At 48.0% G+C, this 16,107-nt stretch overlaps 1 protein-coding gene across 2 annotated transcripts in view; it reads left to right on the forward strand.

Annotated features, from left to right (window-relative positions):
* The window catches only part of rasgrp4 (RAS guanyl releasing protein 4), a 217,179-nt gene that overhangs the window by 131,347 nt on the left and 69,725 nt on the right, over positions 1-16,107 (forward strand). For both annotated transcript variants that reach the window (XM_085973565.1, XM_085973563.1), the window contains exon 3: positions 11,377-11,482. In XM_085973565.1, the coding sequence (XP_085829691.1) occupies positions 11,377-11,482 (106 nt within the window). The remainder of the gene's footprint in view (positions 1-11,376; positions 11,483-16,107) is intronic.

A 16,107-nucleotide genomic window follows, 5' to 3' on the forward strand; every position in this document is an offset into this window, starting at 1 on the left:
GAAAAAATTAATTACATTTTCTGACAGGGCTAAAAATAAACTTACCTTTCTTTAAAGTATTTAAAAATAATAAACCTGTGGAAAAAATGTTTTAATTTTAATTAATTCACCACTTACCTTGTAAAAAGCAGGCCTTGCGACTGCTTTTTACATGTCTAACTTCTGGAGGCTTACCCTCCCGGAGAAACCTGCAAAAAAAACGTAAGTTTGATGCGCACACGCAGCCTCTCCTGCGCACGCGTTCGACTTTCTGAACCCCTTCTTTCAGGGGAACGGAAGTGCACGAAACCGGCACTTCCATTGGGCTTACGGGTGAGTACCCCATGCGTACTCACCCGTGGAGACCCGAATTTCTGGGCCATTATAACCGGGAGATAACTAACAAAAAATAAAGGGCGCGGGGAGGTGCTGGAAATCACATCTTGTGTCAAAATATTGAGTAAAACCTTCACTTGTAGTTGAAACCATGCTGGGGAGAGGGACACGTCTCAGGAACAGCTTCGACCAGTTGCCAAAATGTGTTTCCTTCTCCCTTTCTGCTTTTCTGTCCACTTCCTCTGCGCTCCCCCTCCCCCGCTCTCTCATTCCTGGTGCAGAATTTTATAGGGTTGCCCAGGTAACCGTCCTTCATGTGTGAATCTTGACGGTGAGCACCCCAGAGGCTATTACATCGAAATTACCGCACAGCAACAGGCCATTCGGCCCAACTGGTTGTTTATGTTCTATTCAACCGCAAGAGCGATTCTGTCCTGAACATTCAGCGGCGAGAGTAGATCAAGAGCAGGAACCTTGGTCCCCTCCTTAAAGGTGAGAGGTGAGAGGTCAAAGGTAGGGTGACAACCGCTGGACTAGTGGACTCAGCGTAGACCAGACATCAAACCCGGGGCTTCCTGGTTGCTAGAGTTGACCTACTCACTGCCTCAACCACTGGGGAAGACACTCAAATGCATTTTTGTGCACTTAACGTCTTTTCCATCTTCCCCTCCCGTTCAGTGCTCAGATGGTTAACGCAGTAGCTTTGATTGAGAGCTGTCTCTTTTGACGAGCTGTACACATGGGCCCCGATAACTCGAACAAAAACGCCGGTGCCTTTGTAGCGAAGCCAGATCAGCCAAGGTTAATTCGGCCTGGGTGGCTTTCCGTTTCTAGGAACCTCTTCAGCCCTCAAAGCCACGGGAAAACCGAGGAATGTGCGTTTCCCGTCGGATCTGCACCTTCCGAGCAGCTCGGCGAGCTGTACCAGTCACGCCTATCCCGCCTTGGAGCCCGTTGATATACCTGGAAGTCGACAGAGAGAATTCACCCCCCTCTTTTTCATAGAATCATAGATAATACAGCACAGAAGGAGGCCATGCGGCCCACCGTGCCGGTGCCGGCTCTTTGAAAGATCTCTCTAATTAGTCCCGTTCCCCTGCTCTTTCCCCACAGCCCTGCAAGTTCCTCCTTTTCAAGTATTTATCCAATTCCCTTTTGAAAGTTATTATTGAATCTGCTTCCACCGCCCTTTCAGGCAGCGCGTTCCAGATCACAACAACTCGCTGCGTAAAAAAAAAAAAAATTCTCCTCATCTCCCCTCTGGTTCTTTTGCCAATTACCTTCAATCTGTGTCCTCTGGTTACCAACCCTCCTGCCACTGGAAACATTATTTACTCTCTTACGATCTCTCATTATTTTGAACATCATTTTGAGCGTAGCGACGCCTTGTTGAGGTACAGTTCCACCAGGAACGCCAGCCCTCTGGTACCTGCGTCAAGTGACTGGTCTTCATGCGTGAGTCTCGACAAATGGATTTTCCAAATGGCGTTATTTTAGTGCCAGTGGGTTACCGCTGGCATTAGAACACCGATTGGAATGTCGAGGCTGGCTGTTTGGCAGTGGACACCATCACAGCGGGGGCCTGATCCTGACCCCGCTCCCTGGTGCCCACACCGCACACCAGAAGCCACCGGCTAGTGAGCAGAAGCAGGGGTCAGGAAGCTCCCTTACTGCCTCCGTTGCCAAGCTGAGATCAACATCAGGCCGTGCAGAAAGCTCCAAGCCTGGGTTTGCTCCTCACCTTTTCACAGAGGCTCCTGGTTCCTTTGGGTAACATCCTACGGCCGAGGAGAGAAGACTAGATTCCAGACCTGGTCAGTTTAGAAAATGGTGTGGCGCCGTTGATTGGAACACTGGACGTGTACACATGAAATAACTTGCATTTCTATAGCGCCTTTCGCGACCTCAGGATGTCCCAAAGCGCTGTACAGCCAATGAAGTACTTTCGAAGTGTAGGCAGGGAAAGCTGGAAACACTCAGCAGGTCAGGCAGTATCCGTGGAGAGAGAGAAACAGAGTTAAAGTTTCAGGTCGATGACCATTCATCAGTTCACCGGCCTCAAACGTTAACACTGTTTCTCTCTCCACAGATGCTGCCTGATGATCTGAGTATTTCCAGCATTTGCTATTTCTATTTCAGATTTTTCAGCATCCGCAGTATTTTGCCGGAGTACTTTCGAACTGCAGTCACTGTTGTGACGTAGGCAATGCGGCAACCAATTTGCGCACAGCAAGCTCCCACAAACAGCACTGTGATAATGACCAGATATTTCAGTGATGTTGGTTGAGGGATCAATATTGGCCAGGACACCAGGCCCTGCATATGTGTAGATCTTTTGTGTCCACCTCAGGGGGTCGGTTTAACATCTCATCTAGGGCCCAGTAGAGGAGAAGGAAGAAAGGGAACTCTTCTCCCCTCTATCACCCAGAACTGTTCCTTTAATAAGTGAACGAGAGCATTTTATTTGGCAGTCTTTTTTCAGAGTGGAGTCATTTTCCTCTTGCCCCGATCAGTCTGTCCACAGTTCTACTGGCCAATGAGATTTGGTTGAGGAACGGAATGGATTTGGTGGCAAGATTGAGATTAGATTTCTAGCAGGCCTGACGAGAAGTGGTGATAACCATCACAATTGTGGCCATTTGGATTTGAGCAGCAGGCAGTCTAAAAGTTAGTCAGTCAGATAATCAGCGAGTTACATCTCTAGTTTTTCAGCTGCACCATCTAGTTTAGCTCCATTAACTTGTTTTGAGTCAAAGGAGAATCTGATGTGATAACACAATCGAGTGATGACTTGATTCTAAAGATCCCAGGCTCAGGTGCCTCTGACTTCGGATGATGGTAATTGGAGTTAAGACTGTACCTTTGCAATATTCGTCTCGGCACTTCTTATCTGGGCAGTGGGAGTGGTCTTGAGATCACTGTCTGCGGACCAACACCAACTGACCCAGCGGCCTCATTGGAGCAAAGCCACATCTGAATTTTTCAAGAATAAAACAAGCTCAGAACGAAAGGTTATAGGTTCATACCCATGATCCCTCACTTGGTAGGTTCCTAATCTTGCCCGTGCTGTGAGGATGGGGTAGCCAATGAAGACCAGGTGGCCTTGGGCCGCTCCAGCGCGGCTTCTACTGGCCCAAGTCAAGAGCTTGAAGAGACTGGCAGTAGGTGACCAGCCTGCCTGATAATTGAAGACAATCCTCCAAACCATGGCTCCATCTCTACAGTTACCATAGCTACACTGACGTCGTGCATTCCAAATACAATGGAAGCCCGCTCTGAATGTTGGATGGTGCAGGCTGCTTTCTCGCTGTAGTTCACACTTTTTAAGTAGCTGCTTTTTGAAACATGAATCCTTCAGATTTGTCTTTGGCTTAGACGCAGCAGATACTCAGTTTAGTAGCACTGTCATCTCTGGGTCACAACATTGTGGGTTCAACCACATGATCTGAATTGATACACCAGGGCAGAGAAAGAAAAAAACGAAAGACTTGCATTTCTATAGCGCCTTTCACGACCACTGGCCATCTCAAAGCGCTTTACAGTCAATGAAGTACTTGTGAAGTGCAGTCACTGTAATGTGGGAAACACGGCAGCCAATTTGCGCACAGCAAGCTCCCACAAACAGCAATGTGATAATGACCAGATCATCTGGTTTTGTTATGTTGGTTGAGGGATAAATATTGGCTCAGGACACCAGGGAGAACTCCCCCTGCTCTTCTTCGAAATAGTGCCATGGGGATGTTTTACGTCCACAGACGGGGCCTCGGTTTAACGTCTCATCTGAAAGACGGCACCTCCGACAGTGCGGCACTCCCTCAGCACTGCACTGGGAGGGTCAGCCTAGATTTTTGTGCTTAAGCCCCTGGAGTGGGACTTGAATCCCCGACCTTCTCAGTCAGAGGCGAGAGTGTCACCCACTGAGTCACGGCTGACAGGGGTTAAGCCATGGCCCCGGTTTGTCAGCTCTGGTGGTTCAGGCGTATGCTAAAGATCCCATGGCACTGTGCAATGAAGAGCAGGGAGTTGGTGTCCTGGTGCCCTGGCCTACGTCCCTCTCTAAACAAACAACACCAGAAAACCAGATTCGCTGTTCAGTCATCTCATGGCAGGTTCTGGGATGTTATTCGTGGCCATGTTGGCTGCAACAACAAGAGTCACTTCAAAAAGCAATTCATTGTGAAGCTTTTTGAGATGTTTCAATATGCTACGGTGTACAAATACAAGTATTATTTTACAATATTGTATGTATATTTCTGTAACGTGTCTGAGTTTACAGTCCATGTGCTCGCTCTCATCATTGTAAACGCATGAGTATATTTGCTCATGTTCATTCAATACTGGATTCGTTGAGATTTCCGCTCTGTCCTCTTGTGATCTACAAAGATAGGTGGGAAAGAAAATTGTGTGGAGGACACAAAGAATCTCCAAAGGGATATAGATCGGCTAAGTGAGTGGGCAAAACTCTGACAGATGGAGTTTAATGTGGGAAAATGCGAGGTTATCCACTTTGGTAGGAAAAATAAAAAAGCAAATTATTATTTAAATGGGGAGAGATTACAAAATGCTGAGGTACAGAGGGATCTGGGGGTCCTTGTAAATGAATCACAAAAAGTTAGCATGCAGGTACAGCAAGTAATTAGGAAGGCAAAGGGAATGTTGGCCTTTATTGCAAAGGGAATGGAGTATAAAGTAGGGAAGTCCTGTTACAACTGTACAGGGCATTGGTGAGACCACACCTGGAGTACTGCGTACAGTTTTGGTCTCCTTATTGAAGGAAGGATATACTTGCATTGGAGGCAGTTCAGAGAAGGTTTACGAGGTTGATTCCGGAGATGAAGGGGTTGTCTTATGAATGTAAGAAATCACACAACACCAGGTTATAGTCCAACAGCTTTATTTGAAATCACAAGCTTTCGGAGCGCTGACGAGTCACCTGTTGGACTATAACCTGGTGTTGTGTGATTTCTTACATTTGTCCACCCCAGTCCAACACCGGCATCTCCACACCTTGTCTTATGAAGAAAGGTTGAGCAGGTTGGGCCGACACTCATTGGAGTTTAGAAGAATGAGAGGGGATCTTATTCAAACATATAAGATTCTGAAGGGGCTCGACAGTGTTGAGTCTGTGTTTTCAAATGTAGTTATGCTGAATAACAGGACACAGACTACAGAAGTAATTAAACAGGTCTTTAGTGATTGAGGGTCAGGGCTGAACTGAGATACACTTTGCTCCGCAGGGTTTATATACTGGTGTGGTCACCACCGGTACTACAATGTACAGGAGCCATCAAAAAGTAGTCCATCACCTTAAGGTATCCTCTTAAGGTAGTACAGGTTACATACACTACAGACAGGGTAGATGCAGAGAGGATGTTTCACCTCGTGGGGGAATCTAGAACTAGGGGGCATAGTTTCAGAATAAAGGGGCACCTTTTTAAATCGGAAATGAGGAGGAATTTCTTCTCTCAGAGGGTCGTGAATCTTAGGAATTCTCTTCCCCAGAGAGCTGTGGAGGCTGGGTCATTGAGTATATTTAAGGTGGAGATAGACAGATTTTTGAATGGTAAGGGAGTCGAGGGTTATGGGGAGCGGGCAGGGAAGTGGAGTTGAGCCAAGATCAGATCAGCCATGATCTTGTTGAATGGCGGAGCAGGCTCGAGGGGCCAAATGACCGACTCCTGCTCCTATTTCTTATGTTGTGATGTTTTTGGGAAGATATTTGCTTCAGTGCGCCCAGTGCGTGCCAGGAAGGCATATCAGCACATTCCGTACCCCCAGCCGGTGAAATTTCTGACCACTGTTCTTTAGCCCCTCCCTCTCTCAAACCCTCTCTATGTTGAGTCTATGGGAACTCTCCCCCGGTGTCCTGGCCAATCGTTATCCCATAACCAACATCACTTAAAAAAACCAGATTATCCGGATCTGGTCATTGTCACATTGCTGTTTGTGGGAGCTTGCTGTGCGCAAGTTTCCTGCAGCACAACAGTGACACACGGACTGCAGCAGTTCAAGAAGGCGGCTCACCACCACCTTCTCGAGGGCAATTAGGGATGGGCAATAAATGCTGGCCTTGCCAGCGATGCCCACATCCCGGGAACGAATAAAAAAAAAAGCACTACAGAAGCACTTCATTGGCTGTAAAGTGCTTTGGTCTCCTTATTTAAGGAAGGATGTAAATGTGTTGGAAGCAGTTCAGAGAAGGTTCACTAGACTAATACCTGGAATGGGCGGGTTGTCTTACGAGGAAAGGTTGGACAGGCTAGGCTTGTATCCGCTGGAGTTTAGAAGAGTAAGAGGTGACTTGATTGAAACATATAAGATCCTGAGGAGTCTGGACAGGGTGGATGTAGAGAGGATGTTTCCTCTTGTGGGAGAATCTAGAACTAGGGGTCACTGTTTAAAAATAAGGGGTCGCCCATTTAAGACAGAGATGAGGAGATATTTTTTCTCACAGAGGGTCGTGAGTCTTTGGAACTCTCCTCCTCAGAGGGCGGTGGAAGCAGAGTCTTTGAATATTTTTAAGGCAGAGGTAAATAGATTCTTGGTGAGCAAGGGGGTGAAAGGTTATCGGGGGTAGGCGGGCATGTGGAGTAATCAGATCAGCCATGATCTTATTGAATGGCGGAGCAGGCTCGAGGGGCCGAGTGGCCTATTCCTGCTCCTAATTCGTATGTTTGTATGTTTGTATGGGACATCCTGAGGATGTGAAAGACACTATAGAAATGCAAGTCTTTTTTTTAATCAGAGCAGCCGAGGATAGGTTTGCCTCAGATTGTCCCTCTCTTTCACTGTGGACACACCTCCATTTGGTTCATTTGCTGGCGGAGGAGATTAGGAGCTAAAAGTCAGGAAATACAAGGTGCAAGGCCGTGTCTCTCTCTTTAATCATTATCGAGAAGCTAGGCAATGTCCAAAAGCCTGGAGTGCTGGACATCACCAGGATTGTAAAGAGCAGGAGAAGATGAGGAAATGGTGGTTAGGGGCCACAAAGGCTGATTTTTATCATTGGTAAAAGAAGAGAACATAGGAACAGGAGTAGGCCGTTCAGTCCCTCGAGCCTGTTCCACCATTCAATAAGATCATGGCTGATCTGTAATGAGGGAGGTGAAGAGTTTCATATTCTTGAGGTCCTAGAACGAGTTAGAGCAGATGGTGCAATCAATCTTGATTTCAACACAGTGAGTATCCAGGGGAGAGGCAGAGTGTATTCAGAACTTAGGAATATTATAAAAAGGATATAGATACACTGGAGAGGGTGCAGAGAAGATTTACAAGGATGATAGCAGAAATGCGAGGGTATACATATCAGGAAAGGATGAACAGACAGGGTCTCTTTTCTCTTGAAAAGAGAAGGCTGAGGGGGGACCTAATAGAGGTCTTTAAAATTATGAAAGGTTTTGATAGAGTGGATACAGAGAGAGTGTTTCCACTTGTGGGGAAGAGCATAACCAGAGGCCATCAATATAAGATAGTCACCAAGAAATCCAATAGGGAATTCAGAAGTGTAAAGTCTGTGGGTTATATGGTGAATTAATACACAGACTACAAGAGTAACTTTAACAGGACTTTACTATTCGAAGGTCAGGGCGAATCTGCCCAATCAATCCTTACACAGCACTTATATACCGGTGTGGTCACCACCGGTATTACAGTATACAGTAGCCAAGACAAAGTAGTGCAACCCTTAAAATAGTTCTCTTAAAGGTGGAACGTTACATACACTACAAGAAGAAACTTCTTTACCCAGAGAGTGGTGAGAATGTGGAACTCGCTACCACAGGGGGTGGTTGAAGCGAATAGTATCGATGCATTTAAGGGGAGGCTAGATAAGCATATGAGGGAGAAGGGAATAGAGGGTTATGCTGATGGAGTTAGATGAGGAAAGACGGGAGGAGGTTCGTGTGGAGCATAAACGCCGGCATGGACTGGTTGGGCCGAATGGCCTGTTTCTGTGCTGTTAAATTCTATGTAACTCTATGTTGTGCGGAAACTCTGAAGTGAGGCAGCGGGAGCAAACTAGAAGCAGGAAGTGAGCCCAGGAAGCTGCTGTAGTGGTGACAGAGCAAGAGCTCCTTCACAAGGGGAGCTGTGGTTCACCATCAACTCCACACCAGGGATGGCGCTCTCAACTGGGAAGGGATGGAACAACCACCTCCCAAATGCATGACCAACGTTTAAGTGCCATTGCTTTCATTCATCAGTCGTTCATCCAGTCCTTGAGAGCTCTGCTGCCGAGAAAGTGACCAGCTCGTCCCCAGATTATTGTAATGCCCTCTGTACAAGAAGGCCCTAGGAACCACCGGATTTGACTCTTCCCTTGTGATTTCTCTTCCACGGCAGAAAATCCTCTGGGTTGTGTGTCCCTGGCCTGGTGTCTGTTTCATGCCCTCTTTTTATTTACGGTCATCCATTCCTCGCCCACTTTTCTTGAGTTCAGACTCCTTCTTTCTGGGCATCACTTCCAGTTTCTCCAAGTTCAATAGCCTCCCATGCCCGCTGTACCCCTCCCTAACTCTGTAACCTCCTCCAGACATACAATTCCCTCCCGAGAGAGCTTCAGGGAGGTAATTCCAGAGCTTCGGGCCTAGGCAGCTGAAGGCACGGCCGCCAATGATGGAGCGATGAAAATCAGGGGGGTGCACAAGTGGCCAGACTTGGAGGAGCGCAGAGACCTCGGAGGGTTGCGGGGCTGGAGGAGGTTACAGAGGTGGGGTGGGGGGGGGGGCAAGGCCCATGGAGGGATTTGAACACGAGAATGGGAACTCTAAAACTGAGGTGCTGCCAGACCTCGAGCCAATGTAGGTCAGCAAGCACAGGGGTGATGGGTGAACGGGACTTCACTCCTACCGGTTTCCCTGAATCTCTGGGAGTAAATGTAACTTTATGGGATGATGTAAAACGGGCAATATCGAATTCGCAGCCCATTGTACACCTCACCTGATGTTCCTCGCTTTTGAAGTCAAAGGAAGGAAAATTGGCCGGGTTGTACAGCGAGCGGCGAACTCAACATCACCTTTTTTACATGATTGCCCAAATTAAAATTACCCCCTGCCTGCATACGTGTGTGCATATGTACGAACGTACGAACAATGACGGACAGGTAAAGACCCTCAAATCCATCGAGCCTGTCCCACACAATTGCGATACCTTGTGTATCACAATACACTCTCCACCCCACCCGAAACCATGTGATCTCCTGGGAGAGGTGACAAACATCTGTTAACATATGCGCACATATGTGTGCAGATTCATGTGTGTAGGGCGATGGGGAAAGAACAGGGGGGGAGCAGGACTAATTGGAGAGCTCTTTCACAGAGCTGGCACAGGCACGAGGGGCTGAATGGCCTCCTGTGTTGTATGACTCTAAGGGGCGAAAATTGTGTCGTGCCCCCTTTGGGGCGCTAACTTCGCTGGGGCGCTGCGAGGGAATATCGCGGCGCTACGTGCCGCAGTGCCACGGTACTGCAGGCCTTCCTCCCCTTCTTAAAGGGGAGGGTCCTTGTGCAGCGCGACCCGGGGCTCAGCTGGGCCACCAGGGATCAGGAGTGCCGGCAAAAGAGCCCGGCACTCAAGAGAAGTGCCGGGCTCACGGAGCGCAGCCGGCACTCCGCGCGAGGGGCTGCAGAGGAGGCCGGGGACGGCAACGGGGGCAGGTGGCCAGCAACAAAAATGGCCGCCCGGCACCTCACCTTTAATTAGCGCCGCCCTGGCTGCAGGTAAGCCCCCCCCGACCCCGTCGGGGGGGGGCGCTACCGAAGATCACGAGCAGGGCGCTGCGCACGGCGATGACGGTTACCGCCGCCGCTAACCTCCCGCTGAATTTTGCAGGAGGCGCTGGCGGCATCGCGCCCAGGCGCCAGTTGCTTTGCACCCCGTTAGTGCCCTCTTAGGGCGCAAAGCAACCGAATTTCTCCCCCGAGTGCAAGTTTTTTTTCCCTTTTTCTCGCTATATACTTCCTCTCTTTTCTTCCCCTTTTTACTGTCATTTTTTTCTCTCCTGCACGCTTCGCCCTGTCCCAATCAGAACCTTTAATGGACATCTTCCACAGAACAGAGGCTGCTGTGTGACTCTGAAGCTCCTCCCTAAGACAGGTCTTTAAGATTATGAAGGAGTGTGATCAGGTAGACGTGGAGAAGATGTTTCCACTTGTGGGGTGACCGAAACTAGGGGGCTATATAAGATAGCCACCAATAAATCCAATCGGGAATTCAGGAGAAACTTCTTTACCCAGAGCGTGGTGAGAATGTGGAACTCGCTACCACAGGGAGTGGTTGAGGCGAATAGCAGAGATGCCTTTAAGGGGAAGCTAGATAAACACACGAGGGAGAAAGGAATACATACGAACATACAAATGAGGAGCAGGAGTAGGCCCCTCGAGCCTGCTCCGCCATTCAATAAGATCATGGCTGATCTGATTACTCCACATGCCCGCCTACCCCCGATAACCTTTCACCCCCTTGCTCACCAAGAATCTATTTACCTCTGCCTTAAAAATATTCAAAGACTCTGCTTCCACCGCCCTCTGAGGAAGAGAGTTCCAAAGACTCACGACCCTCTGTGAGAAAAAATATCTCCTCATCTCTGTCTTAAATGGGCGACCCCTTATTTTTAAACAGTGACCCCTAGTTCTAGATTCTCCCACAAGAGGAAACATCCTCTCCACATCCACCCTGTCCAGACTCCTCAGGATCTTACATGTTTCAATCAAGTCACCTCTTACTCGTCTAAACTCCAGTGGGTACAAGCCGAGCCCGTCCAACCTTTCCTCATAAGACAACCCGCCCATTCCAGGTATTAGTCTAGTGAACCTTCTCTGAACTGCTTCCAACGCATTTACATCCCTCCTTAAATAAGGAGAGCGATACTCCTATAGAATAGAAGGAGATGCTGATAGGGCGAGATTGAAGAGGGGTGGGAGGAGGCTCGGATCAAGCATAACCGATAGCACGGACCAGTTGGGCCGAATGGCCCGTTTACTGTGCTGCGTCATAGACTCTGTGTAATTCCGTGTACCTTTCTTGGCCAATCCCAATGTGGCCGACTCTCTCGTGTCCCTCCAGATCCGGACGGAAGCCTGCGCTGCAGCAGCGCGACGGTGAACATGACGCTGATGATGCACGGCTGGATCATCCCATCGTCAGACTTCGCTCACAAGCTCCTCCTGCTATATCCTTTCGGCCGCCGGCTCCCGGTGACGGCAAGAGAGTGCTGGTGACTTGGGCGGTGTGATGCTGTCGAAATATTTCATCGTGTCAGGAGTTTAACTTTGATAGTGATCAGACAGCCAAAGAAATTGGACTTCTTCTCTGTGTTTCCCTTGAGTTTAGAAGATTAAGGAGTGATCTAATTGAGGTGTTTAAGATGATTAAAGGAGTTGATAGGGTAGAGGGAGAGAGAGAGACTAATTCCTCTGGTGGGGGGAGTCCAGAACAAGGGGGCATGACCTTAAAATTAGAGCCAGGCCGTTCAGGGGTGATGTCAGGAAGCACTTCTTCACACAAAGGGTGGTGGAAATCTGGAACTCTCTCCCCCAAAAAGCTGTTGAGGCTGGGGTACAATTAAAAATGTCAAAACTGAGATTGATAGATTTTTGTTGGGTAAGGTTATTAAAGGTTACAGAACCAAGGCGGGTAGATGGAGTTAAGATACAGATCAGCCATGATCTCATTGAATGGCGAAACAGGCTCGAGGGGATGAATGGCCTCCTCCCTTTCCTATGTTCCCTTGCAGTGTGATGCCACCTGCCTCTTTAAGCAATAGAAAAATGCTCGGTGTCTTCTCAGCTAGTCAGAACAGGTTGTCCCCTTTACCCTCCAGAAAGGAATTTTAAAAAAAACCCCAGTGGTCGTCAGAGCAGCTACGCCGTGTGATTATAGCGACCCAGAGGTTGCTGAGCGCGCAGAGAGCTTTGATGTTCCACCTCAGCAGGAAACAGAACCTCTTATCTACCAGCCCCAAGAACTCGAGGTAATTCTGCGAGGCACCGATTCTCTGAAGAGAGCTTTTCAAAGGAGAAGTGTGCGAAATGGGGAACTCTCAGCCTTCAGGATTTCCCCTGAATCTTACCGCCCGCCCTGCGGTAACGATGCAATGCGTACATTCTCCAAGCTGGCAAGCGTCAATGCCCCTCGCAATTGCCCGCCGCAGTGAAGAAAGTGTCAGGCGGTTCATCAGGGGGCAGAAAGGGGGCGGGGAGTGGGCGGGGTCAGATGGCAAATCGGCCAAGTGGCAATCTAAAGAGAGCCGTTTTCGGACAGCCGGACAAGCTCTAATTTGCGAGGGGCTGGAGCATTTGTCGGCTTCCAAGTGGTTTATGTGGGCAGTTGTCCAGGATTGGTAAGGGGTGATTGGGTTATGTCTGGCCAAAGGCAAATTCACATAGAACTAGAGTTGCCAACTTGGGTTGAACGTGTTCCTGGAGGTTCCATCACATGACCCGCCACACACCTGCCATTGGTCGCCCGACACGTCCCACAGCCAATTGGAAAGCGAGAAGACTCTTCGTTGCATGATTGGATGATTCTCGGCTGTCAGTAAAACAGCCTTTAGTCCCAAATAACAACAGAAAACACTGGGAAAACTCAGCAGGCCAGGGCAGCATCCGTGGAGAGAGAAACGGAGTTAACGTTTCAGGTCGATTCCCACGTCAACATTTTTCTAACTAATAAACAGAAGTGGTCAAAGAGAATGAATAAGAAAACACACAGGCCCAGTAATTCGGGTCCAAATGCGTGAGTACGGCCTGGGTACTCACGCATCTGGCCGGATGAAATGCCGGCGTTCAGGAAACACCGTGCATGCGGAGAACGCCGGCATTTCCGGTCCTCTGAACGAAGGGGTTCAGAGGCACAGCGCGTGCGACTGCACAGGCAGCGCGTGCGCAGTGAACTTCGTCGATTTCATTCATGGATTCAGTGAGGGTAAGTCCTTACAAGTTACACTTGAAAAAAGCATGTGTAAAGTTGGTCCAAGGCTGCGGAGGAAGATATATTTTATCGTGGAGCTTCTGAAAGGCAATATTTTTGTTTGGGAAAGGGAGCAAAGTTATTTTAAGAAATGCTGAGGTTAGTTTTAAAGTTTAAATTTTTTTTTTTAATCGGGTTTTCAGTACGGTAGGTAGAAGGAGCAATTGTGGCTGTGTGAATTGAATGTGAGAATGAGTGTTCTAAAATGAGTAATGTAACATTTCCAACACTTTTAAGAAAGAAACTTTTCATCAGTAATAAGTAATTATGTATGTATGTATGTCCACATATATTCCTTTACATATATGTATGTATGTTTTATATTCCTTTACTTATGTGTATGAATGTATGTTTTTAATTATGATTTTCCAATAAGTTACTTTCTCTGAAAGTCATAATTAAATAATACATTCATAAAGATAAGTAAAGGAATATATTCATACACGCAAAGGAATATATACAGACATACATACATAATTACTTAAAAGAATATATTACTGATGAAAAGTTTCTTTCTTAAAAATGTTGGAGTCATTTTCACATTTAATAAACACAGCAAATTCAATTCACATAGCCACAATTGATCCTTCTACCTACAGTACTGAAAACCCATTTTAAAAAACAAAAATAAACTTTAAAACTTACCTCAGCATTTCTTAAAATAACTTTAATCCCTTTCCCAAACAACCGCAGCCTCTGGAGCAACTGTACTCATGCTTTTTTCATGTGTAAGTTGTAAGGACTTGACCTCACTGAAAGCATGAATGAAAGCGGCAAATTTTACTGCGCACGCGCTGCCTGTACAGTCGCACGCGTTCTGCCTCTGAACCCCTTCGTTCAGAGGACAGGAAATGCCGGTTTTCCCCGCATGCGCTGTGCATGCTGAAAACCGGCATTTCCTCCGGACAGACGCGTAAGTACCCCGACCGTACTCGCGCATTTGGAAGGGAATTACTGGGCCAACATTTTACATGTCAATAAAATGAAAAATTTAACAATTGCACGATTTGCCCCCTCGCATCTGCGACTGAGGGTCCAAGGAGGTGCATTGCGCAACAGGTCATCGTCGTACGTATCCTCACACTGTTCCCTTTCGGGAACTGTATGAAGTGGTGGAAGGATTTCTGGCCACGTTAACACTCCTTCCGTGACCATAACCATCTTCATACCAGCCATTAGGGTGGTTAGTCCTATGGCGTGAGGGTTTTATGGGCTCCCACAACCCATCTGAGGGGGGGGCCACCCACACCCGCGGACGTAAGTATCCCGCTGGATGTCCACCCAGAATTTATAGTTGGAGCTCCGACTCCACTTGCCGGGACTGTCTGGAGCGGGGTTTGAAACCCTACTCCTTCTGGCCCAGCGGCGGGGATGCTTACCGCTACGCAAAAGGCCCACTCCGCGCAAAAGGTGACACCCATACGTTTCCTGCGCCTTTTCCCTCCCCGTGACTGGAGCCCTATGCTGCCACTTGAAAGACCAAGCTATCACCTGTCCTTTTTGCGGCGCCTTTGACTTCTCATTACCAATGATGAGCAGGCGCTGCGCCTCCACCTCGTTGAGGAGATTGCTGAGGTCATCATCAGTTCAATTGTGAGTTCTTTTAATGCTGTGAATTGTGCTCATTCCAGCCATTTCACGTTGCTAATCGGATTGGGCCTTTGGCGTAGCGGTAGGATCCCCGCCGCTGGGCCAGACGGGGTAGGGTTTCGAACCCCGCTCCAGACAGTCCCGGCAAGTGGAGTCGGAGCTCCGGCTCTAAATTCTGGGTTGACATCCAGTGGGATATTTGCGTCCGTGGGTGTGGGTGGCCCCCCCTCCTTGTATAGCTTGTGGGAGCCCGTAAAACCCTCCCGCCATAGGACTAACTGCCCTAATGGCTGGTTCAAAGATGGTTACGGTCACGGAATGAGCGTTAATCACGGCCATAAATCCTTCCACCACTTCATACAGTTCCCCAAAGGGAACAGTGTGAAGACACGTATGACGACGACATTGGTAAATAAATAAATGGAATAAAAAAAAATATTTTAGGGCTTTTAAAAGTCTTTAAATAGCTTTAATTCTGTTTAAAACTACTTCAGATTCTTCAAAATAATGTAAATGTTTTTAAAAGTTTATAAAAGTTACAAAAAGCTTCATAAAAATACCAAAAACCTATTTAAAATGCTGCTTTGCATGTAAAAATGCTTAGCAGCTTGTGAGAAACATTGGGGGCGTGTCCTATTAAACTGAGACCTCAAGGGGCGTGTCTCACTTGCACAGCGCGCTCCTGGCTTCGCGCTGGCTGCACTCCTGGGCGGCGTGACGTCAGACGCTGCCCGGGATTCTTCTTTTTCAAACACGAATTCCAGGCGTCCCTGGAGGTGAAATGTCAGCGCGTCGGGTAAGTGCATATCAGGGGCTTGCACGCGCGGCAAGCCACCGACCCGAATTACTGGGCCACAATCTTTTTTTATGCCCCTATGATTTTTCTCCTGGCAGCAATGTCCCGGAGATCAATCTTCAATTCCAGGAGGCTCCAGGGCAGGGTTGGTCACCCTTACATCGAACTCACATCACCACCCGAGGCCCTGTTGTACGACTTAATTATTCAATCCTCCCTAATCGATAAGGAGCCCACCATTATGAAGGTGGTGGGGGGGAACCATATGGTAAAGTGGCCCAAACTAGTGGGACCTTCGGTCTGCTATCTGTACAGGTCCTGACTGAAGTGAGTATGGGCAAATTCCGACCCAGCTCTGAATGAGTGCGCCCAATCAACACCTGGGAGAAAAATCATAGTGGCGTTAAAAAAAATACTTCCGTTCATTAATTACAGAAGTA

The sequence above is a fragment of the Somniosus microcephalus genome, chromosome 34 (assembly GCF_052327205.1).
Source record: "Somniosus microcephalus isolate GS21.2 chromosome 34, FLI_Smic_1.0, whole genome shotgun sequence".
Taxonomy (NCBI): Eukaryota; Metazoa; Chordata; class Chondrichthyes; order Squaliformes; family Somniosidae; genus Somniosus; species Somniosus microcephalus.